General features: G+C 25.6%; 1 protein-coding gene across 8 annotated transcripts in view; it reads right to left on the reverse strand.

The window, feature by feature from the left end:
• Positions 1-26,034, reverse strand: part of LOC105849394 (fibrillin-1) — a 163,410-nt gene that overhangs the window by 32,313 nt on the left and 105,063 nt on the right. For 5 of the 8 annotated variants that reach the window (XM_065816662.1, XM_065816663.1, XM_065816656.1 and 2 more), the window contains 7 exons: positions 25,029-25,157; positions 23,724-23,864; positions 14,210-14,332; positions 9,000-9,125; positions 8,715-8,846; positions 8,473-8,616; positions 6,711-6,851 (listed from right to left, as the gene is read on the reverse strand). In XM_065816662.1, coding sequence (XP_065672734.1) covers positions 6,711-6,851; positions 8,473-8,616; positions 8,715-8,846; positions 9,000-9,125; positions 14,210-14,332; positions 23,724-23,864; positions 25,029-25,157 — 936 coding nt within the window. The remainder of the gene's footprint in view (positions 1-6,710; positions 6,852-8,472; positions 8,617-8,714; positions 8,847-8,999; positions 9,126-14,209; positions 14,333-23,723; positions 23,865-25,028; positions 25,158-26,034) is intronic. The other 3 variants (XM_065816657.1, XM_065816660.1, XM_065816661.1) reach the window with 2 other exon arrangements.

Raw genomic sequence — 26,034 nt, forward strand, 5'->3', positions numbered from 1 at the left:
ATTCCATACAAGGCCGGATTTGAGATTTATAGAGTTAGAGAATAGAATCTGAAGTAAGAAAGTGACGAGCTCGATAAAGAGATGCAACCTTAGCAGATGCTAATTTTGCAACTGATTTGATATATGGTTTCCAAGAAAGATTGGAAGTAAGAGTTAATCCTAGAAGATGAAGAGTAGGTGACTCATCGAGTACATCATTGTTCATAAATATAGGAAAATCTAAATTTTTGCGATAACGATTGGCTGAAAAAAATTTAGTATTATCTGAATTAAAGTTCACCAGCAACTGTGAGCCTCATGCTGTAGCAGAAGTGAGATCCTTTTCAAGCTCAAATGCCCTCTCCAAGCCATCAGAGGGTGTTAGAGTCTTATCACGACAAAAATAAATGGTTGTATTATCAGCAAACAATGCCACCTTAGATGTGAGAATATCTGGAAGATCGTTAATGTAAATTAAAAAGAGTATATTCCTCAAGGATAGAACCTTGAGGAACCCCTATATATATATATGTATATATATATATATATATTTATGTATGTATATATATATATTAATATATATATATATATATATATATATATATATATATATATATATATATATATGTATATATATATATATATATATATATATATATATGTATATATATATATATATATATATATATATATATATATATATATATATATATATATATGTATATATATATATATATATATATATATATATATATATATATATATATATATATATATATATATATATATATATATATATATATATATATATATAAAGTCCCCGATCTCAAATAAGGATAGTAAAAATTTCTTTGAATGCCGGCACTTTGATACTATTTTATATCTTTTATTAAGTAAGTTTTCTCCTCTATAAGATAATATATTAAATTTCTCACGGAGACAAAGATTACAAAGTTTTGATGCTTGGTTGTAGGGCTTGCATCGTGCTGTTATTTTCCATGTAACAACAGGTTTTATATTTTTCGATTTTAGCTTCCATATTTCTTTGGAAAGTTTAGTGTCATTTTTATATTTGGGTGCATTGAAAGATTTAAGATGGTTAGCATATCTTAATTTAAAAGTGGTTTCACTTATACCGAAATAAACTTTGTTTTTGAATTGAGGATCTCCAGAACTTACAATAGCTTGGTATACGAAATTGCTAGAAAGGCAATGGTTACTTAACGGAAAATTTTTTTTATCTATGCAGTTGCATTTTTTTAATGTTTCATTTTTATCGCTTTGTAAAGTTTTGTTGTTATGTGCATTCATTAGAGACTTGACATTAGGCATGCAACTATAGCTAACCTTAATATAATTTTGATTAAAAATTTTATGAAGTCTGTGTCCTACTGGAAAGTTTTGGTCAATTAAAGCTAAGAAGTGATTTCCAATTTTAGTTTCAACATTTTTGCTAAACGGGGGGTGGTACCATATAAATTTACGTTTGCGACGCCTTTTTTGATTATTGTTTATTTGCAGTTGGTAGGTGAGTTTTGAATTGTATCCTGATTTATGTAAAGCCTCTTCATACGGAAGAATAGAATTATCAAACCATAGTCAATAATCTTAACTCAATATTGCGAGGGATTTCTTTTATTATATTAGGTGGATGGTTTGAATCAGAATGAACATAAATAAGTTGGTTATTAGGTTTACAATATGGTTGATAAGAACTGTCAATCAGGTTCAATGTTACATCAAGGTAATTGATAATTTTAATATTACATTGGATGGAGATAAGTAGGTTGTTACTTTTAAAAATATGCGTAAATGCTTTTTGATTTTGTCCATTTGTTGACCACTTCTGTTTTCAAAAATAGCAAGTCTGTCATCACGATACAAGCCAAAATTATTTTTATCGTATTGTTGAGAGAGTTGAAACAATATAAAAATACTAACTAATTCTCAAACTTCAGCTCCATCAAATGCTCCCATTGTGACATCAAATAATCTGCCTATTTTCTTAAACCAAGCTTTATCGTTTTTAAAAATTAAAGATTTTCTTGCATGATATAATAATTTTTTATTGTCATTATTTATAACAACATGTTGTTCGGCGAAACTGATTGCATTGGTAAGAATGTTTTCACTAATAGATGGGTAAAAATCATTTATATCAAAAATTTGAAATTCGCTAAGGTGAAATCAAAAATAAACACCTTAGCAAATTTCTAATATTTAAAATAAATGATTTTTATCATAAATTGTAGCATAAAAATATCTGAAATTAGAAATTTGCAAAGGTGTTTATTTTTGATTTCACCTTTGCAAATTTCTAATTTTTGATATAAATGATTTTTACCCATCTATTAGTGAAAACACTCTTACTACACTACACCATATACAGTATGTGTCAGCAAAGCATATCCTAAACCTTTTTTAAAATTAACTTTTTAAAATTTCATAACACTATTTTAATTTTTCTAAGTTTAAATTGTTTAATAAAATTTTAGTATTCAATTTTTCCAAATCGCACACTGATTATTTGTCAAATATTTCTCATAACTTTAATTATTTTTCCACCTGTAAACCGGGTGGCCGAAAAGAATTTATTTTGGGAAGTAAAAATTAGCAATTTTAGTTTTTTCGGGCGGTTTTGACTGTTGACCGGCCATTATTTTTCTCCCTGAATATATATATATATATATATATATATATATATATATATATATATATATATATATATATATATATATATATATATAGTATATATAAATGTATATATATATAAATGTATTTATATATATATATATATATATATATAAAAATAAATAAATATATACATATATACATATATATTATATATATTATATATTATATATATATGTATATATATTTATATATATAAATATATATATGTACATATATATATATATATATATATATATATATATATATATATATATATATATATATATATATATATATATATATATATATATTTCTGACAAAAACATATACTATGAAGATAAGCAAAAAGAGTGAGAAATTGCTAATCTATATACTTTATAGTATGTAAAAATAATATTAAAGTGATAAAAACACAGTGTTAAACACATATTTATATGGCCAATTCCATAGTTCAGTGACGCATCAAGCGGAGAGATTTTTTTTAATAGAAATTTTTCTATAACTCAAAAATAATTTTTTATTGCTCTAAATCAATCTTGAATTAAAATTTTATAATATAAACTAAACACAATCGTATTAACATAACACTGCTACATAGCAAAAATTAAAACATGAGTTCAGTGACGCAACACGGAAAAAAGTGTTTTTTTATCAGCATACTTTTAAATAGAGTTATCGCTGAAATTTTAATTCTTGCTTGACTTATTAGATTTTTTTGTTGTAATTTATTCATTTGGCAATAAGGTAGTCATAAAAAAAGCCACAAACAATAAAGTTTTCATATTGTTTTATTTTACAGAAAAAAAACTATCAGTTCAGTGACGCAACGTTCAGTGACGAAACAAAAAGGCGAAATTAAAATCATTTTAAAAAGTTTTGTTATTTTGTAATAAATTTTAATTATACTCAGGTGAAAATAGCACCGGAACAATATTAACATTCTGAACATAAAAATAATGTGATTTTGATATACCTTTGATTTTTCTTGAATAACTTAAAATTGAACTGAATCCAAGTTCATTTTTTTGTTGTCTTGTATCATTTTCTGACATGTGAATTACAGATATTTGCAAATCTTTTAATGCTAACGCAAAATCTGCTGCTGGCCTGATTTCGTATTGACTAGTTTTGACTCTCAGGGCTGCGATTCGCTTAACAGTAGCTCCTATTCCGTCAACCACTCCTTTCCCGTGCATCGCTGCAAAGAAATGCCAGAAGAATTTTTTATGAAAACGTTTTTCAAACACAACCATTGCAGCCATAATGCTTTTGTTTTTGAACTAAGAAGTGGCATTATCGCTGAACATGTGTACTTCTTTGACTTGATCAGGAATAAAGTGAAGGATTTTGTCAATGTACAGTATAACGGAAGACTTAGTATGATCAGTTGAATCTGAAACTATGGCAAATGTTTTAAACTCAATGTTCCAGACTGCTAAGGTCATGATAGAAACTTGATTTTGACTAAAATGAGCCGCTTGTGGCTCATTTTGATAGAAACACCTAGCGTTTTTAGTCCAGTCAACTTGGATTACCGCAATTTCAGAATTAACACTCATTGAAACCTCCTTCAGTTTATTAAAAATTGTTGCTTGGTTTTTCTTTACAAATGCGTGTTTAACGAACTTATCATGCATTGCTGATATGTGTTGGATGAGTTCTGTTACAGTGGACTTTTTTGAAATTTTTTTAATGTTTGCATATGTTTTAGTTTCAGGCTTTCTCCACTTGTCCCAGGATACTTCGAAACCGAATGTATTAACAGTTTGCAAGTGTTTATCGAACTGTTTCATACCTTTGCATGCAACGCATTTGTCATAGGCGCAATCGTATGTGTATGGTTCACAAACAAACTTATTTATCTTTTCAGATCCAACTTTGATTGAAGGCGCTTGAGTTGATTTTGTTAATGCATTTAAGGCAAATCGCATATTTTCATGCAAACTACAAACACGAACATTATGCGGAAATTTTGTAACTGATTTTACATTGCGTGGACGAAGGTCGCAAAATTTGCTGAGTCCAATTTTTATGTGCAGATGCTTTCCTTGAATAACTCAAACGCTTCTTTTAGCGTATAATATAAATGACGTATCTGAATATTGTTTGCTTTTCCGTCAGATAATTGAATTCGAGTGACATCTTTTTTGTTTGGTGATATTTGGGAAACTTCATCTTCATTATAAAAGTTTACAACTGCTAAAACATCGCTTTCAGAAAGACCATACAGCTTTAAACATGCTGGAGATTGACCCGAATTATCTTTACAAGCAGAGCTATTTGAAAGAATAGAAAGAATTTTAGATTGTTTCTCCTTTGAAGTTGATAATGCTTTTTTCAATGCTTTTCCTCTTTGTTGAACGTTTTTTAAAGATGAGCTTGGTCTTTGATATTGATTTAAAAGTTTTCTTTTTAAAGCGCGACTTTTTAAAACTCTTAATTTTGCTTTAGCAGCATAAGCTGCTTTTTTATTAGGATCGGCTTTCAATTTTTTTCGATATCTCTTAGATCTAACTCTGGACATTTCTTTCTTTTTATCAGCATTCCGAGAAACATAATTAGCTTGGTATTCTGCATGACGTTTTTTTTTTACTTCTAATTTTGATTCCATTTCTTAAAAATTTACAACTTTATAAGAAAATGTTAACATAAATCCAAAAGTTTACTTATATTTACTAATAGCCCTTCACAATACCAAAATGCAAAAATTTATTCGAATTTGAAAAAATTGAAAACCCACAACGAAATCTGAACTTTTGGATGATATTTTGACTTCTTTACCGCGCTATTTTATAAAACGCTAATTATCCCGTCGATGGGTTCAGTGACGCAACAGCTTTTAAACTATAACTATTTGTTAATACAATGCTTTTTGACCAATTTTTTTTTTAGTAATGATTAAAAGTTTACATTAAAATATATAATTTCTAAAAAAACCTCGCCATAAAGCATAATTTCATTGCGATAATTAAACTTTTTTAGCTTTTAGTTCAGTGACGCAACGTAATTTTTGCAGATGTGTATGTGACAAAAAAACACTTAAATTATTTTTAAAGAGTAAAAGTTTTTTACTCAAGACATATATGTAATCTCAAAGATACTTTCTAAACAAAAATATGGATATGTTTTGTTTAAAATATTGCAATAACTCGCCCTTAAATTTTACTCACTTTTTCGAATAATAAAAAGAACAAACAGTTGCTAACATTCATCAAATTTATCTACTCGATTCAAACATTTTCTACTCAAAATTTATTTTAACAATAATTTTTAGGTGTTTAAACTATAATTAAAGAAAGAAAACCTTTTGAAAAATTAAATTTTTAAACACGAAACTTATCTCTTCCATCGTAGAAATAGCCATATATATATATATATATATATATATATATATATATATATATATATATATATATATATATATATATATATATATATATATATATATATTTATGTATATATAAACATATTTAAAAATGGAGATTAAGTTGTGCATGAAATCTCACTGATGTCATGATGTATTAGTTACCTACAGGAGCTTTAGTATAAAAAAAAAAGTCTTATTTTCTTTATTGATTTTTTTTTAGATAAATAAATGAAAAAACCTATGTAGAGTTTATTATGTAGAGCACAGTATAAGTTGTACATAATATTATTGCTATTTTTATTATAAATATATACATATATATATATTTTTATTTATATATATATATATATATATATATATATATATATATATATATATATATATATATATATATAGGTATAAATATATATATATATATATATATATATATATATATGTATAAATATATATATATATATATATATATATATATATATATATATATATATATGTATAAATATATATATATATATATATATATATATATATATATATATATATATATATATATATATATATTTACACATATATATTTAACACTGTGTTTTCAGCACTTTAGTATTATTTTTACATACTATAAAGCATATAGATTAGCAATTGGTTACTCTTGTTGCTTACCCTTATAGTATATGGTTTTTAAATAATAACTTACCATAACAGTGCATCAAAGAAGAATCAGTAACATTCTCTGCAACAAAACTTATTTTGCATTTGCAGTAATAGCTTCCATATGTGTTTACACAGTCAGCATTGTATTGACAAGCAGTTTTATTTACTATGCACTCATTTATATCTGTTAAAAATAAAAATCTTATAAAAATTGGTACATTAACAAAAAGTCTTCAGAGTACCTATTAGAGAGCAAATCATTGACACAATTGTGCCGACATGATTGTAGCACTTTTGTGGGAATAATTGCAATATTAAACAACCTTGCCTGTTAACGTTTTCATTAGAAATATGTATATTATAAATATGACCAATCAAAAACATATAAAGCATAACATAAATAGCATTTATGTTATGCTTTATATGCAATCTATATAGTAAAAAAAATATTAAATGTTAGTTAAAATTGTTAAATTTTGTAGTGTAGAACAAAGTGTAGTGTATGCACAGTGTTAAAAGTAGTGTGTTAAAATTAGTGGTGTAGTGTATGTAAATAAAATTAGTGGTGTAGTGTGGTGGTATGTATAGTACTTTTAAAAAAAGCATTAAAATTTTGCTGCTTAAGTTAATTGAAAATTAATTGAAAATTAAGAAAATTGAAACCAAGGAAGATATTGAACAAGTTTTTTTTATTTGTGAGAAAAAACATTTTTAAACAAATAATGCATCTGAGATGACTTACTAAAATTTAAAACCGTATATAAAATAAAATAAAATAGAAAAAATACTTAATAAAAAAAATTAAAATACATAAACTATAATTAAAACTTAAAATAAAAAAGTTTAAAATACTTAAAAAGGTTTTAATGTATATTATTTAGTAATTTTAGTGAATGAATGCAAAATTGTTGAGCAAGAAAACAAAAGTTAATAAGTTAAGAAAATAAACTGGTCATCAAAAGTAAATTTTTCAAGTTTTTATTAGATTAGTTATTTCTTTAACCTTTTATTGTTAAATTAACATTTAAACTAATAAAACAATTATGAACAGTTGAGAAAATAGAACAGAAAAAATTAAAAAGTTTTTGATATTTTTTTTTTCAACCTTTCCCAGTATTATTTATTTTAATAAAAAAAAAATAAACTATTAAAAAAAAGTGAACTTGTTATTGATATGTTAGTTGTAGAAAAATTAAAAAAAAAAACCCATCCACATTCGTCTTTCGCGAATGTGGATGGGTTTTTATGTTTTAAAAAAGAAAATGAAATCAATATTTTAATGCAGCAATTTTTTTTGAAAGCACTTTATGTATGCATGCACGTATGTATTTATGTGTGTATGTATGTATGTATGTAATGCGGTAGTGGTGTAGTGGTAGAGCGTTCGCTTCATAAACGAGAGGTTCGGAGTTCGATTCCTGCCATGTCCCTGGTAGTACCGCGCTCAACTTGTTTCTCCGTGCAGCGGCCTTGTTCATCAACGTTTGTGTTTTGTAGTTAAAGAGTTGAGAGAGGGTTATAACCACAAGTAGCCTCCTCATCTGTAGTGGCTTCTTGGCCTATGGGAGGTGAAAGTGTTTGAGTTTGGCAATTTTTTGCCGACCTCAAACACTTACAGATCGGCTGTTAGGTCGACATTGCTGAATGCCGATCCTAATTCTGAGGGTTGTATGTGTGTACACATACACAATGCTACTGATTCAAAAGGTAAACGAAATAAAAGTATAATAATGATAATAGTAATTTATTTAAAATAAAAAATTGAAACTTTTGATAAAAATGTTTCATAATAAATTTGAGTTTACCTTCACAGTCACCAGTAGAAGTTAAACTAAAACCAGTCAAACATCTACATTTGAAACTTGAAGTAGTATCTATGCATTGTTGATTCAATTTGCATAAACTTTTCTTTTCTTGCTCAGCAATTATGCATTCATTCACTAAAATTACTAAAGAATTCAAAAAACATTAAAATTTTCAAGAAGATTTTTTGATAACAAATATAAAACATATTTTTATAAAAATTGTTTTCATATTAATTACTTACATGAGCAAAAATTACCGACTGCTTGATAACCATTAAGACAATCACAACTCCACATTCCAATGCCTTGTTTGTTCACACACCTTGAATGTGGTTTATCATAGCACATGTTTGGACCATTACAATTATTTATCTCTAAGCAATTGCAAAGTGTTTATATAAAAATCAGTATTCAATATTCTTTGTTATGAAGTCAATAAGAAAAAAACAAAGTAACTATAAACTTATTGAACAAAATACTAAAAGTAAATAATTACTAAATAATTAAATAAGTAAATAAATAATTACCAACACAATTACTACTATAATCCATCATCAATCCATTTATACATTGACATGAAACTGACCCAGGAACTGTCATGGTACAAACTGAATTATTAGGACATTGAAAACCTAAGGCACACATATTGACTTCTAAAAAACAATTTAACTATATAAATCTTTCATCCAAAAGTGGTTGTTATTGTACATACCTTGTATATATTATGTATGAGCCAAAACTATATGATTAAAATTTGCAACAAATCTGTATTAATTATAATATTGATAAGATGTTAATCATATATGCATTTATATTGTAATATATATAACAAATATAGACGCTAAAACGCATTAAATTCAATAATATCAAAAATTTACAACAACTTGTACAAATTATTCCAATGCAACATAAATTTTATTATAGTAAGACAATGTTATTTATAATATTATAGGATATGTAATCCTATATTAAAATTTAAATAGATGTTGATTGATCACAGTTAGCAATAATCATAGAAAAAAAAAAACAAGTAATAAAATAGTAAAAAAAAATTTCCCTGGAGTAAAGTAAAACAATTAAACTGCACTGATGGAAATTAAAAGTGCAATTAAAAGATGAAAATTAAAATTGAAAAAAAAGGTGGAAATTAAAATTGAAAACTGAATGGAAATTAAAATTATTTAACATCTTGAATGTTATTAATGTTATCAACACTCTGAATTAGATAAAAAAGTTAATGTAAGATCAAAAAACAGTGAAAAAAACAATATTTTTTTTTTCCAAAGTAAAAATTAAAACTCAAAAAAAAGTTTAAAAAAATTTTACATTGTCTTTATGATATATTTAAAAATCTTACAACAAATTATATAATTAATTAGTGTTTATAATATATTATACAATATATATTATTATTTCATTATAAATCATTTTTACGAGATAAAGATGTTTAATAAAATTGTCAAAGAATGGCAATGCCTTAAATAGTTTGCTAATCAAAATAATGTAAGATTAAAAACAGTGACCTTTTATTACTCTTATTATTATAAACTATTAAAAAAAATTGTCTTTATTTTTAAACTTATATATTTTATTATTTTTGCCATGAAGATGCTCAAGATAAGACCTATGATCTTAAATAGTTTGCTCTTCAACACCTTCTATGATTCTTCTATGATTTTAAATAGTTTGCTCTTCAATACCTTCTATTATCCTTCTATGATCTTAAATAGTTTGCCCTTCAATACCTTCTATTATCCTTCTATGATCTTAAATAGTTTGCTCTTCAATACCTTCTATTATCCTTCTATGATATTAAATAGTTTGCTCTTCAACACCTTCTATGATCCTTCTATGATCTTAAATAGTTTGCTATAACTATAATAGTTATATAACTAAATATAAGAAAAATTATAAAAAGTTTCCAGAAAAAAAAACAACTCACATTGATTTACATTGACACTAACATATAGAAAAAAACTCGCATTGGCATGCATTAACCATCATATTTAAAATAAAAGAACATTTATGTATTTTTCAATTAAAGGCTTTTATTTATTTACACTTCACAACAACTAATTAAAAAAATAGTCCAATTTATGGCTAAATATTCTTTAAGTTTCACACACTAAATTACTTAATCTTTTTTCTATATTGTAAATCAATAGTGAAAAAAACTTAAAATTTATCAAATAAAAAAAGTGAAAATATTTATCATTGTCTTAAAAACTATTTTGCAAAGAAAAAAAATAGCTAGAGTAAAGTAATATTTTTAAAGAAAAATGGTTTCACATTATTTTCTTCTTTTTCTATTCCAAAATTTTGATTTCTTTTCCCGATGTTTTAATTTCAATTGGATTTTCTTCACTCTTCCTTTTCAAATCGTTTCCTTTAATTACTGATCTCATTTTTAATCCCATACTTCATTTTAATCCCATTTTAATTTTTTCTTCTTCCTCTTTTATGATATTAATAAACTCAGTATCTAAATTCTAGTAAGAAATTTTTTTCTTAATTACATCAATGATTTCTCTGGTTTTGAAATTCTAACTCATGATTGGGTTGATTTTTTCTTAGCATACTTTTTCTCTTAATCAAGGTCTAGCTAACATTTTTGGTGTGCATCTTTTACAAACATTATAAACTTGTTTGTTAGTTCTATTGTTGAAGGTATCAGGTTGTTCTTTTGCATATGGTTTGCTTTCATTTTTCTTAACATCATCAATCTTTTTTTTTTAATTAACTTTGGTTGCAACCTTATTTACATCAGGCCCTTTATATACAGTTGCTTGAGCATAACTTGTAACTAAAACAAATGTTAGAGCAGAATTAAACTCCATTGGTATATTAACAGAGGATTTATGAAAATTTTTTTTATCCATGCAACTGAAAGATTTCACTTTTTCAGAATATTGTGATAACATTGAAAACAGATCTAAATAAACAATCTTTAATAATACTAGACGAGACAAGATTGTATTGTTTTATCTTGCTTCATGATTTGTCTAGTTGTAACTAGGTACTTAGGAAAAGGTAGTACTAGGTAACGAAGAAGTTGGATCAAACACATTTGCTTTTCTTACCACACACTGATTTAATGGCCTTTTTTAAAGAATTTTCTATAATAAAACAATTACCATATTTGCAACTTTCTTCTTAAACATTACACCTGCAGATTTTACCTTATCTTTACCTAATAAATAATGAAGTTCTTCTTCTGTTGAAAATCAAAAATTATTATCTTTTATCTTTAGATAAATAACTTTATAAGTAGATAAGTAAGATCAAGCTCTAAGTAAGATCAAGCTCTAACAAATCAACAACAGAGTCAACATTTAAGGAGAATAATAATTTCAACAACGAACTGCATTGGAGATCTATGAAATAGCTCCAACTCATTGCCCAGACAAAGCAACATTGGATCATCTGTTTGATATTTTTTAATATGGCAGCAAAAGGTTTACAATACATCAGAAAAATAAAAGCTTTGATATGAGTAGCTTATCTTTAACTGCTTTTTTGACAGTAAATAACTCCTTGACAATGATTTTTAAAAGCTGGTAGATTCTGCAATGAAGTAACTATCTTTTTTATATTTGATCTCTTTGAGTCATTATACCAGCTGTTGATCTTCAACCCATCTAAAGTGATGTTTATATATATATATATATATATATATATATATATATATATATATATATATATATATATTTAAACTAGGAAAGACATTTATAAAAACTACACGTAAATGTAAGTGTTTTGGAAAATTTTTTTAAACTGTGTTCTCTTATGTATATTGATTTTAAAGACTTCAACAGCAAAACCAAAAGTTAGAAAGTTTAAAGTCATTCACAAACCTTGTTGGACAAAACTGTGGGGGAAAGACTGTAGAATAGAGAATCTTTAAGAATATGAAAAGATCCTTTTATGATAGCCTTTACCCCCTAACTTGTGCTTTCTGTAGTTGTTTGGAAACCTCCATAACTGACATGGAGGTTACAACTGCCAATACTTTTCCCTGAGAACCATCTCAGGGAAAAACAATGGATGGTCCTAATATGAACAGTTCACATTAGGACCATCCATTAATAGTTGTACTTGTTTAGATAAATCCAAACCATCATTTATACTTTTAGGTAAACCTGTTGCAGTAGCATGTCCTGGAAACAAAAAAATCCCAATATAGCACATTAACATTGTTGCTAAGATTGTTCTGAAATCTCACTGCTAAATCCATATCAGATTCTTTAATGTCTTTGTTTAACCCTTCATGATGACTAACAGCCAGCCATTCTGATTCATAGACTTGTACTCTTAAAAGTTTTCTGAAGGTAAGATTCCATAGTTCCTGATGTATTTTAATTTGTCTTTTCCAAATTCTATTGGAGATGCAACCTTGTAGCCTGGAAACATTGCCTGAAATGTATTAACACTATTGGTAACAGAGCTACCAATGTATTAATAACATGCTTAAGCTACATCAACTTTACAAAGTCTCCATCTTGCTTGAGTGTCCTCTGGTGTTTTACATCTCAATGAACTTAAGCAAATATTGTAAAAATATGCTTGTTCCATTTTTTACATCTGGAAAGGATTGAAATAAAATAACAAAAATAAAATGAGTGTTTTAGAACAAATACTGATTGAGTCTACATTACTTGTATTAAACGAAAGAATTTAAGGTTTAATAATTTTCATACAATTTTAAGTAGATACATAAATATAATTTATGCGCTATCAATGAGGGTCATGTAAAATAACATAGATAAAAATAACAGACGGAATGTAAAAACTTTAAAAATTTAAGATAAATATTAAAAATAAAAAGAAAAAAAGCCCAACAGTTATTTAGGAATAAGGTTTATAATTATTTGAAATAATAATTTAAGAAATATACACAATTTTTGTAACTAAAATTTTAATGAATATTTGATGGCAGATTATTAAATTTTATAAAAATAGAAAGCTTAAAAAATAAAAGTATTATATAGTTTCAAAAATAATCTATATTTACAATGAATAAATTTAAACATTAGCAACATTCAATAATTGATAAAATCTCAATAAAATCCATGAAACATTATGCTATTGCTTCCTCTGACCACTAAGTAAATTTCCTAACATTACCTGACTTGCCCTGACCCAATTGAAAAACATGCACTTTTTATTTAATAAAAATAATATTTCAAATTAACAACTCCTAAATGAGTCTGTTATATTCAAAATAACAACTCCTAAATGAGTCTGTTATATTCAAAATAACAACTCCTAAATGAGTCTGTTTATTCGAAATAACAACTCCTAAATGAGCTTGTTATATTCAAAATAAAAACTCCTAAATGAGTCTGTTATATTCGAAATAACAACTCCTAAATGAATCTGTTACATTTAAAATAAAAACTCCTAAATGAGTCTGTTATATTCAAAATAACAATTCCTAAATGAGTCTGTTATATTCAAAATAACAATTCCTAAATGAGTCTGTTAAATTCAAAATAACAACTCCTAAATGAGTCTGTTATACATGGTCTGTTATATATGGTCTGTTATACATGGTCTTTTAAATATAGTTAAATAAAAGTTTGAATAAAAAATTACAATAAATTGCTTGCATCAAATTCATAAAATAAACAGCAATTAATTGCTTAATAAACAAATATTTTAGAATAGATATAACTATTTAAAAATTTATTTAATTACATTCAATTGCTAACTTTAATACTTGTAAAACTTTACTTACGCTCACATTGATGCGTAACATTAGAATAAGCATATCCAACAGCACACATACATTGAAATCCACCTACTTGATTTATACATCTACCATTTGTTCCATTGCACCAAATTAAGCATTCATTAACATCTATTGAAAGAATATTTCTTATTAAATGTATGTATATTAAGGTTAAAATGTATTATATTAAGGTGCAACACCCCATATATATATATATATATATATATATATATATATATATATATATATATATATATATATATATATGTATGTATATATGTATATTAAGGTGCAACACCTCATACTTTCAAAAAAAGATATGTACAATTTATAAAATTTTGTTGATTCTATTAAGCAACTTTGTTAAATTTTTTTTTAATATAACTAAATTTAGAGAGGCTACCTCAAATCTGAAATTTGCAACAAGACCCTACACGCTGAAAATAGAAGTTTTTCAAATATATGTTTATATTTTTATTGCTATTTTTTACGAAAATTATTATTTTATGTTTTGCTGTGTAAAAACTATTTTTTTTTTAATTTTTTTAAATGATTTTAATAAGAAAAGATAAAGTTTTGCTTCATTTAAGACCTAACATGATGTACATTTGAAAATCTTTTTTTTTTTTGCATTTTTTTGGCATCTTCTTGGTAATTTCAGACTTGAGGTGTTCACCTTAAATCTAGTTACATTTTGAAGAAATTTAACAGAGTTGCTTGTGAGAACCAATAGAAAATTTTCAAAATAGCTACATATCTGTTTTTGAAAAAATAGGGCATTTGATGCACCCATATATATATATATATATATATATTTATATCTATATCTATATATATATATATATATATATATATATATATATATATATATATATATATATATATATATATATATATATATATATATATATATATATGTGTATATACATATATATATATATATATATATATATATATATATATATGTATATATATATATATATGTGTATATACATATATATATATATATATATATATATATATATATATATATGTATATATATATATATATATATATATATATATATATATATATATATATGTATATATATATATATATATATATATATATATATATATATATATATATATATATATGTATATATATATATATATATATATATATATATATATATATATATATATATATATATATATATATATATATATATATATATATATATATATGTATCAGTGGTGTACCCTTATAGTCATCTGGTGGCACGGTACAACTTGTTTTCTCCAAGGGCAACTGAAATTAAAAAAAAATGCCTAACAGGACGACCAGACAGTTTGTTACTTACAAAAGTGTTTAATCTATAAAACCATATTTTAATCCATGAATATTTTATTCCTTGCAATAAATCTATAAAAAACTTTAAAAAGCATTTAAAGTAATTTAACTATGAGTACACTATGGGGCGTTATATAATTTCACTAAACGTAATAAGAAGTAGCTGACACGCGGTTTAATATTATAAAGTGCGACTGTACTGTTTTTTTAAACATTGATGTTGCATTTTAAAGCACGTTTCTTCTCAATTTAAAATGAGTTTTAAAATTACATTTTATTTGTATTTCCAAATGCAATTATATCATTTTTAAAACCTTATAACCCATTTTGAATCATGTGAATGGGCAGTTTAATCATTAACACTGAATCTCTTGTTTTTCATTAGTAAAATAAATTTTTATTTTAACTTTGTCAATTAAAATTAACAAAATAAAAAACATTATTAAGATGCACATGAAAAATTATTAATAGATCGCAACTAACGATGCACTTCTGGAATGCAACTTCTTTTTTCCTAAAAAAAAAAAGTCTTAGTATAATAAGAAATGTTTAAAAAATTAAAAACATTGTTTTAAACTTTAACTAAATTAAATTTGATTGAAGATTGAGAGAGAATAACAGAATATTTTTCAATGTATAAAACATTTCTTTGCAGTTATAGGTTTCAACATTTTGCTTCATCTAATGAAATCTTTGTTAAGACAAAAAGAAACAAAACAATATCAACTGCAACAAAAATTACAACCAATCTTTAATTAGTTTTACTAATAACTATTAATAAATAAATCGTTTTTATTAGACACATTTTAATAGTCAGACATTTAATTTTTTTTCTTCAGTATTTTTATGTGAAAAAAAAAGCAAAAAAAAAAACTTTTTAACTGGACTACTGATTATCATTGCGGTCAACTCAAATGAGAAACAAAAACTGTTATAGTCGCACGCAGGGCAACTGGTTAAAAACCGGAAGGTAAACCACTGTGTGTGTGTATATATATATATATATATATATATATATATATATATAAATATATATATATATATATATATATATATATATATATATATATATATATATATATATATATATATATATATATATATATATATATAATATGGGATGTACATTTACACTATCTGTTGCCAGAAGCAACCAAAAAAGCAACTGAAAAGTAACCAGTTATGTTGCTCATAGTTAGTTGCTCAATGTTAGTTGCTCATAGATGCTTAGAGTTACATGTTGCTATTTTTTATAAAAATTTTGGCATTCATCAGAGTCCTTGCTTACTAGAAATAATTTGGGTAAATAAAATTAATATTGTAAACTATTAATAACATTCACTACTTTCAGATAAAGTACATATATACCCCATTCATTTTTTCACTTGCACTAGGCTCTTATTTTATAAAAAATAAGGCTCTCATTTTTACAACAACAAAGCACTGACAAATATAAAAAAATATTTTAGAAATACTTTAAATCCCATGCTTTTAATGTGATGTAATTACTAAGATCTTATTTGCTACAGGAGTCTATTGATAAAACTATTGATATTTTAAAAGTATTTTAAAGCACCACATTTAATTAAATTTAATTTTAAACCATTTTAAAAATCATTTAAACTAATATAACAAATGTTATTGATAGAATCTAAATTCAGTATTTGAAAAAGATTACATTTCCTTACAATTCATTTCTTAAAGTAATCTTATACTTTACATAATCTTTTATTTCCTTATTACAATTTTTTAATTTTAGCTCTAACATATTTAATGTTATATTTTTAATTAAGATTATAAATAGTTAACATATAAATTTTATCAGTTTCCAATAAGCTATTTGTAAACACACTTCATGTTCATTAATATATTACATCTAAAGAACTTTACACAATATTGAATTAAGAAGAAGTAACAATTTTTAGATACATTTATGAAAAGAATTCTTTAAAAAAAAACACACTTTCTTAAGAAATTTGCTTTTGCATAACCATGAGCAAGACTAGGTTTTTTCAAACCGAGACAAGACCGAGACGAGAAGTTAGTACTTCTCGTGAGACCGAGAACAAGACGAGACAAGAAATTTAAAAATATTTGAAAACAAAGTTATTAAAATCCAAGTAAAAAAAAAAAATGTAAACATGGTTTTGACAAATCGACAAAAATGACATTTGTCAAATGTAAACAACTTTTTCAAATATTAATTCAGAATTTTTTTGCCAAACTTTTCCAACAAGACAATGTTTTCTCTGATTAAGATGATTTGTTCAACTTTTTCTGGGTGTAAGTTGTGTCTGGATGATCGGACCACATTTCCACCTGAGCTAAAAACTCTCTCTGATTTAGTTGAACTTGCTGGAATAGCTAAAATTTGTCTAGCTAATGAAGAGAGTTCTGGCAATGTATTTGAATGCGATTTCCACCAATCAAGAATTGGAAAGTCTTTTTTGGCATCAGGGAGATATTCATACTGGCACATTTCGCTCAAAAGAGGATTCAGTTCAGATGTTGGCTCTTGTGTTTCAAGTCTGACGTTTAACTTGCGCTTCAGTTTTGAATTAGGGGACAGTTAGTTCTCTGTCTCACGAGAAGTTAGTACTTCTCGTGAGACCGAGAACAAAAGGAGACGAGAAATTTAAAAATATTTGAAAACAAAGTTATTAAAATCCAAGTAAAAAAAAAAATGTAAACATGGTTTTGACAAATCGACAAAAATGACATTTGTCAAATGTAAACAACTTTTTCAAATATTAATTCAGAATTTTTTTGCCAAACTTTTCCAACAAGACAATGTTTTCTCTGATTAAGATGATTTGTTCAACTTTTTCTGGGTGTAAGTTGTGTCTGGATGATCGGACGACATTTCCACCTGAGCTAAAAACTCTCTCTGATTTAGTTGAACTTGCTGGAATAGCTAAAATTTGTCTAGCTAATGAAGAGAGTTCTGGCAATGTATTTGAATTCAATTTCCACCAATCAAGAATCGGAAAGTCTTTTTTGGCATCAGGGAGATATTTATACTGGCACATTTCGCTCAAAATAGGATTCAGTTCAGATGTTGGCTCTTGTGTTTCAAGTCTGACGTTTAAATTGCGCTTCAGTTTTGAATTAGGGGACAAATCTGCGGAAAGGCAACAGGTTGGCACTCAACATTATCCTTAACCTGTGAGGCTAACCATTCTTTTGTTGTTTGAAATTTTTTGAAGAGCTTCAAGTGAAGTCCCTTTAAAGTAGGATTTAAGTAGTTTGCAGCAGCACTCAATAAGTTTCCAGTGTGACAAAGAGGAAATCTTTTCTCAATGAAGCTTTTCAAGTTTTTTGCATACAAGACACCATAGCCATTTTTTCCATCCGTCTCAATAAATTGATCAATTTTGTCATGGGTTAAATAAAGAGAATCGGCGACAGTGTTAATTGTTGGAATGGACTCAGCCGACCACGTTTCTGTAACTTCTCTAAGTGGTGCCAAAATTTCTACTGCTCCCTCGATTGATTTCCAGTGTGATGCACTGATGGTCTTTGAAGAAAAAATATCTTCATTTGCACATAAGCTGATAATTGCACTCTTTAGATGTAGGACAGAAGCCATGCAATCCAGTTCACTATTCCATCTTTTGTCAACAGATTGGCGTAACTGTCTAAAATTGATTCCTTGAGAGTCTGATTCTGATTCAAGCAACTCGGCTGCAACTGTTGACTGGTGAGTTAAAGAAGCCAAATCTTTGCATGTTTGCAACGCATTATCCATTCCAGCAGTCCAGTGATGTAGTCTCCAATTTTCGTCAAAAGCATGAAAAGTCCAAGAGATGTAGCTGTCCTGAGCTCTAGAACTCCAAAGGTCAGAAGTTCTCTTGACCGAATTGAAAGCTTTCTTAAATATATTGTTCTGTGATGAAGGCTCAGTTTAGGGTTTGCAATGTCAAACATTTTCTTGAAACCTCTTCCTTCGACTGCTGAAAAGGATGCAGTGATCAGTGCAAAAGTAATCCAGCATTGCAGAGTCAAACTGTTTTTGAATGGAATTGTCTTTTTCATATTTGGACTTTGTTTCAAGCATTTCGATTATGGTTTGTTGTTTCTTCTTAGGAGGAGGAAGAAGAGAGACGTCAGTTTTTTCAAAATACTCAACGTAATCTTGGCTGTGTTTTATTTCGAGGTGACGATGAAGTCCGCTTGTGTTTCTATATTTTGTTTTCAAAGGCTTTTTGCATGCCTTGCATTCAGCACCGTCACTTGTTTTTTGAAAACATCTCCAGATTTTGTTTTTTCTTGGTGACATTTTTGATCGTTGAAATGAGAATATTTCTTTTCAATATGAACAATATGTGTCAAGTTGAATTCCACTGGTAAACTAATGAAATTAAGTCAAAAGTGCACCATTTTATACAAAAAGTTTTTGTATTTAAAATCTTATTAAAAATATTTAAAATCTTATTAAAAATATTCAAAATCTAATTAAAAATCTATTTAAAAATTTAATTTGTTTTTGTCAAAAACAAATTAAATTTTTTATTAGATTTATTAAAATCATGTAGTCAAAATATTAATTAATTAAAAAAACAAATTACTAAGCATTTTGTAAATTATAATAAATTTTAATTTGGAAAATAATATAATATTTAAGTCTTGTTCTACTTCTAGCATAAATTTTCTATTTCTTGTTTCTCACAAGAAGTCCCATTTCTCACGAGAAACGAGAACGAGACGAGATCTCGCTCAAGGTTACTTTTGCATATTATAATCTATGATGGAGAGACTTATGTTTTACGTAATGAATTAGCAGATAATAAATAATAATTTTTTTTTTAATAAAAATTGCAAAATTGTTTTACATTCCTTTGAAACTATTTTACATTCAAGGTTTTACATTCCTTTAAAACCAAAGTTTTTAAAATCATATTTATTTTAAATTTTTTTAATTTAAAATAAATATGATTTAAAATAAAAAAAAATTTATAAAATAATTTGTTTCTTTAAAAAATTCACAGTTGCAGATAAATGCTTTTTTGACAAATTAATATTTTCTGAATAAATGTCACATAAATGATATTAATAGTCTAAATATCACAAAATAAAAAAGTTTTTGCTTAAAACTAGTGAACACATTTTGAATGCAAAATGTGAACTATGTAATGCTTCTTAACAAGGCCTGCCTAAGTATTTTTTTTGAAAAAATTCTATTGCTTTATTTTAATCCTTGAATAAAAAAATTCTCAATTAAAATTTGTTCAAAAAATAAAAATTAAATTGTATATTTTTTAAACACTTGTAAACACTTTTTAGTTTTTATTTAGGAAGTATTTTTTTAAATACGTTCAAATGCTCATACAATTTTTTATGTTCAAATTAATAACAGAAAATGTGGAAAACAAACATTGGCACTGTGACTTTCAAAATATAGTTTTATCATTATTTTACTTAATGGTTAAATAATAGATTTTTTGTTTTGTTATTTGGTTTATTTATCAAAGGTTATCAGATAAATATTTGGCCAAATTTTCAAAAAAAAATTTTAATGTCTAGTGGTTGTCGTACTACTTAGTTTTACTTTTCATATATTTTTTACCAAAAAATTTGTTTCTATAGACTTAACGCTTTAAAACTAAAAAAAAGTGGTTGCATTGTATGCAAAATAAATTTTTGAGCATTGTTTACCACTAAAATATGTTTTTAAGCATGGTTGACCACAGTTGTTGTGTGATTAAATAGTTTGCATTATAAAATAAACATCTGTGTTTATGTATATAAAAATTCAGCAACACATAAAATAAAAGTTGGATGTGAAAATTAGCAAAATTGAAGTTTTAAAAATAATCTTACAACTAGCTATTAGATGGTTGAATATTTTATTATAATGATGAAACTCAGAAAAATAACCAAGATTGGTTAACTGATCAACCTGAATCCAATAACTTCTCAAGCTTCAACCGCTAACCAACAAAAAAAACATGTTAGCTAGATACACTCATTTATGTTTTTAATCAAAAAACAACATTTTTGCAAGAGATAAATTTAAACTTGTTCTTGGTGAGCTTAAGAAAGTTTAGGAAAAAGCTGGAGTACCAATACAATCAGATAACTCTTGCCTTTCATTGGTTACAAAATTGTTGAGAAAAATGGTGAATATAAAAAAAATTCAGCAGTCAATTCAAAATATTGCTGGAAAAAAAAAAATTATCTGATTTTGAAATGAACTTGAGCAACTTTGCGACATTTCAGCAGTAAATGCATATGAACTGCTGTTGATATCACAAAGACCAAAATGGAAAGAAGATTAGGCATTTTATGAAGATCAAAAGAGTAGCAGAAAGTATCGCATGAAAGATAGCATTGATCTAGGTGTTTTAGAATGTCAAGAAGCACGAGTGAGAATGGGTTTTTGGATGTCCATATCAGTATCAAAAAAATTTACAAATACTAAATAATAAACAAAACAAAAAATTTTACAAATGCTAAATGATAAACAAAACAAAAAATTTTACAAAATTTTTGTAAAATGACATTTTGCATTTAAAACTTTTTCATTTACAAAAATTAAATTAATGAGAACTAAGCTTATAATAACTGCTACACGTTCTATATTATATTTAACTCATAATGAAGAATGTGTAACAGTTCTTATAAGCCAATCCCATAGCGGTTACTTATTTAGTTCTTATAAGCCAATCCCAGAGCGGTTACTTATTTATTCATTTATATACTATGTATGTTTCTTATTGTTTGCAAAGAAATTAACTTTACTTTTATTTTCAGGCTGAAACTTATTGGTGTACCTTTAATTGAAGTTTCCAAAGGTAAAACTAATTGTGACGCGGCAGTGAAACGTTGTTGATATATGCTTTGATAGAACAGCCAGCAACACAAGTAATAAAAAAAGGGCAGGAACTTTAATCAAAATTAAGTCAAAGAGACCTCTTTATTACCTAGCATGTTGCCATCATCATAACGAGATACACATCAAACATATTTGCATTATGAGGAGATAGAAAGAGTTCAGATGAACCTATTTTTAAACATTTCTAAGCTGAATTTTTAAGATTTTATATTGATTACATAAACTTTACTTTTTTTGAGTGGCCTTACTGACATCAAATCAGAAATAAGATTATCTTGAGTTAATTGATTTAATTCTTATCTACATTGGAGGAAAAATATCAATAGACAAAATATTTAAAATTTACAAAACATGCTTAACTCACAATTTGATATTTATGACAATCTATTTTTTGATGCAATGAACTGGTATTAAGAAGAGGATTCAGATATTGTAACTGCTGTGATATCATTGGTTAACTGAGGCCTTAAGTATTTAACCAAAGAGCTTGTTATTTTATGTTTATTTAATGAAAAATTGTTAGTTTCACGAGAAAAATGATGGCAAAGAAATTTTTTTTCTCCCAGACCAAAACCTTTTTAAATTGGGAAACAAAAATTTCTGACATTAAATTCTTAACCTTTTTTTTATTTTTTATTTTGACCATGGTTTTGGCTTCTATTCGATTTATTAGGAATAATAAATAATCAAGAATGGCTCCAGATGAATCCACACAAGTGGACTCAACCTTGACAGAAAATTTTATAAAACAATTAAAGTAATAAATGATTGCACCGAGAGAGGAATCAATCATATTTTTAATACAGCAACCCCTAGACATTAATCAATTTTTTTTGAAAATTTGGCCAAATGCTCGTCTGATAATCTTTCTGATAACCTTTAATATATACACCAAGTGACATTGCATAAAATAAATTATTTTTTAAGTTCTTTATATTTAAAGTTAAAAAAAAATGTAAAAAATACCTTTTTTTCAAAATGGTGACCTTTAAATGATATCTTAAAATTTTGAAAAATTTATAGACATGTTTTTAGCCTATTATTTATCCTGTTATACAAATAACGTAACCATTTTCGAAAAATTATTGTGAATGAAATTACAGTGTTATGCACCTTTGCACACACACACACATACACACAAACACACACACACACACACACACACACACACACACACACACACACACACACACACACAAATATATTAACATATGTATATATATGTTAAGATTTGTAGACACATATATAGAAACATTTTATATTTGTTATATACTATATACTATTATATGATATATAATTAAAGAGTGTGTAGTGTGTAATATATAACTAAAGAGTGTGTAGAGTGTACAAACCGGTACAAATATTTTTTGAAGATAATGACCAGCCTGTTGGGCATGAGCAAACATACTTCACAGGAAAAGGTTGATTCTCACAATGACCTCTAACAGAATCGCATGGATATTCTGCTCCAGTAAAAAGGCACTCATTTATGTCTAAATAAGTATTACTTACAATCATTTAGATAAAACATTTGAAAAAAAAGTATTCTAGCAAATATAAGTGTAATAAAAACAGTAAAAAAAATCAAAACCATATTAAGTTAGCAAATTAAGTAAGAAATAAAATCAATTTGAAAAGATCAATTTAAAAATAATAATAAAATAATATGAAACTTTGCAAAACTACAGTATGTTTTTCAAAATAATTTTAAAAATCTAAGACCTGATCATGATGTCTATTATTAGGGAAGGTAAAGCTCCATTACTGAAGTAAAAAAACTTACCTAGGAAAAAGAAAACTCTGATATAAAACCCTTAACTTATTTATGGGGCGATATGTTAAACTTTGTATAATAAATTCCATGTTTATAATAATATTTTTCAGTAACAAAATTCCTTATCAATTTTTTCCGTAAAAACATTAAATGCAAATGTCACATTTACATCTAAATGATAACAACATACTTAATCAAAATTTTATAAAGATAGCAGTCAATAAACCATTCAAATAAACCAAGTCAAATAAACCATTTATGATTTTCTATTTAAATGATACTACACCAATTTGTCAAAAGACTTAATTTGACCTCATATTTCTTAGTTATATAAATGAATGAAATTAATCAATTATTGACAAAAAAACTGCACACTTTCTGTATTGGCTAAATATAATTTGTTCATTAAAAATGAAAGCAAACAATTTTTTTTTTCCTCAAAATATTTTTCCTAAAAGAAGGATTAATTAAATAAAACCATAAATTTTTGATCAACTATTTGACCGCCATATTCAACTTTAGGAAATTTATTTGTCAAATATTATAAACTTTATTAGTCTAAGTATTGTTGGAAGAAATCTAGATGAATATAAAACAAAATTATGAAGTTACTTATTATTAAATGGTAGAAATCTAAGTAAATACAAAATAAAATTGATAAATTTATTCTGTAACGTCTTGTCTTAATTCTTAACCAATCTTAAAAAACATTTTTATTTTAAATATGAGACCCAATTAAACTATATTATCTTTATTTACGCAAAAGCTTAAATAGAAAGATGGAAGATGTATGAAAGGCAGAGGGGTTGTACGCTATATTATATATAGTTACTATAGTACTTATATCTTATATACAGTAAATACTTTATATACAGTAACTTACCTTGGCATAGTAATACTGAAGAATTAAAGAATTGGCCTTGTGGACATATACATTCAAAATTTCCTACTTTATTTATACAGGTAACATTATGATCCAAACCACATTTATTTTGTAAACATTCGTTAACATCTAAATTAAGTTTAACTAAAAAAATTTTTATATAATGTAAAATCTTATACTAAAATAAACTAAGTAAACAATAAAAATCTTAAACTAAATCAAAAACATCATTAATAAATTATTAAGTAAAAAACTTTATTAGATTTCTTTATTCACTCATTAAAATCAATGTAGAAACCAACATGAATGGTTCAACAAACATTATTTTGATTGCCTTTAAGTTTCATTAAATGACATTTTTCTTAAATAACTTTAGATTTTAGAAAATCCTGGATTTTAGTCTGCAAATTAAAGTTATAATTTTTTCATTTGTATCATTCATATATATATTTATTTATATATATATATATATATATATATATATATATATATATATATATATATATATATATATATAAATATATATATATATATATGTATGTATGTATATATATATATATATATATATATATATTATATATATATATATATATATATATATATATATATGTATGTATATATATATATATATATATATATATATATATATATATATATATATATATATATATATATATATATATTTATATATATATACACCTATAGAACCACTTAAAGGGACAGATTTTACAAAAACACAAACACTTATGGGGATATTAGCATTATCAGGGCCATTTTAGTGTACATGTTAATTTTTTGTCCTTGTAAGCATCGTTTTTTTGTGAAAAAAATGTCCCCGTAAGCAACTTTTATTGAGAAAAAAAAGTACATACATCAACTATCAAATAGCCTGACTCACTTTGGAGTGCTGCTACATCAACTGAGGGTTTGGTTTGGGTCAGCATCAAGGTCAGGCTTAGGGTTAAGGTTACGGCAAGGTTTAAATATGGTTATATTACTGTAATTA

Source organism: Hydra vulgaris, chromosome 13, assembly GCF_038396675.1.
Source record: "Hydra vulgaris chromosome 13, alternate assembly HydraT2T_AEP".
NCBI classification, from domain to species: Eukaryota; Metazoa; Cnidaria; class Hydrozoa; order Anthoathecata; family Hydridae; genus Hydra; species Hydra vulgaris.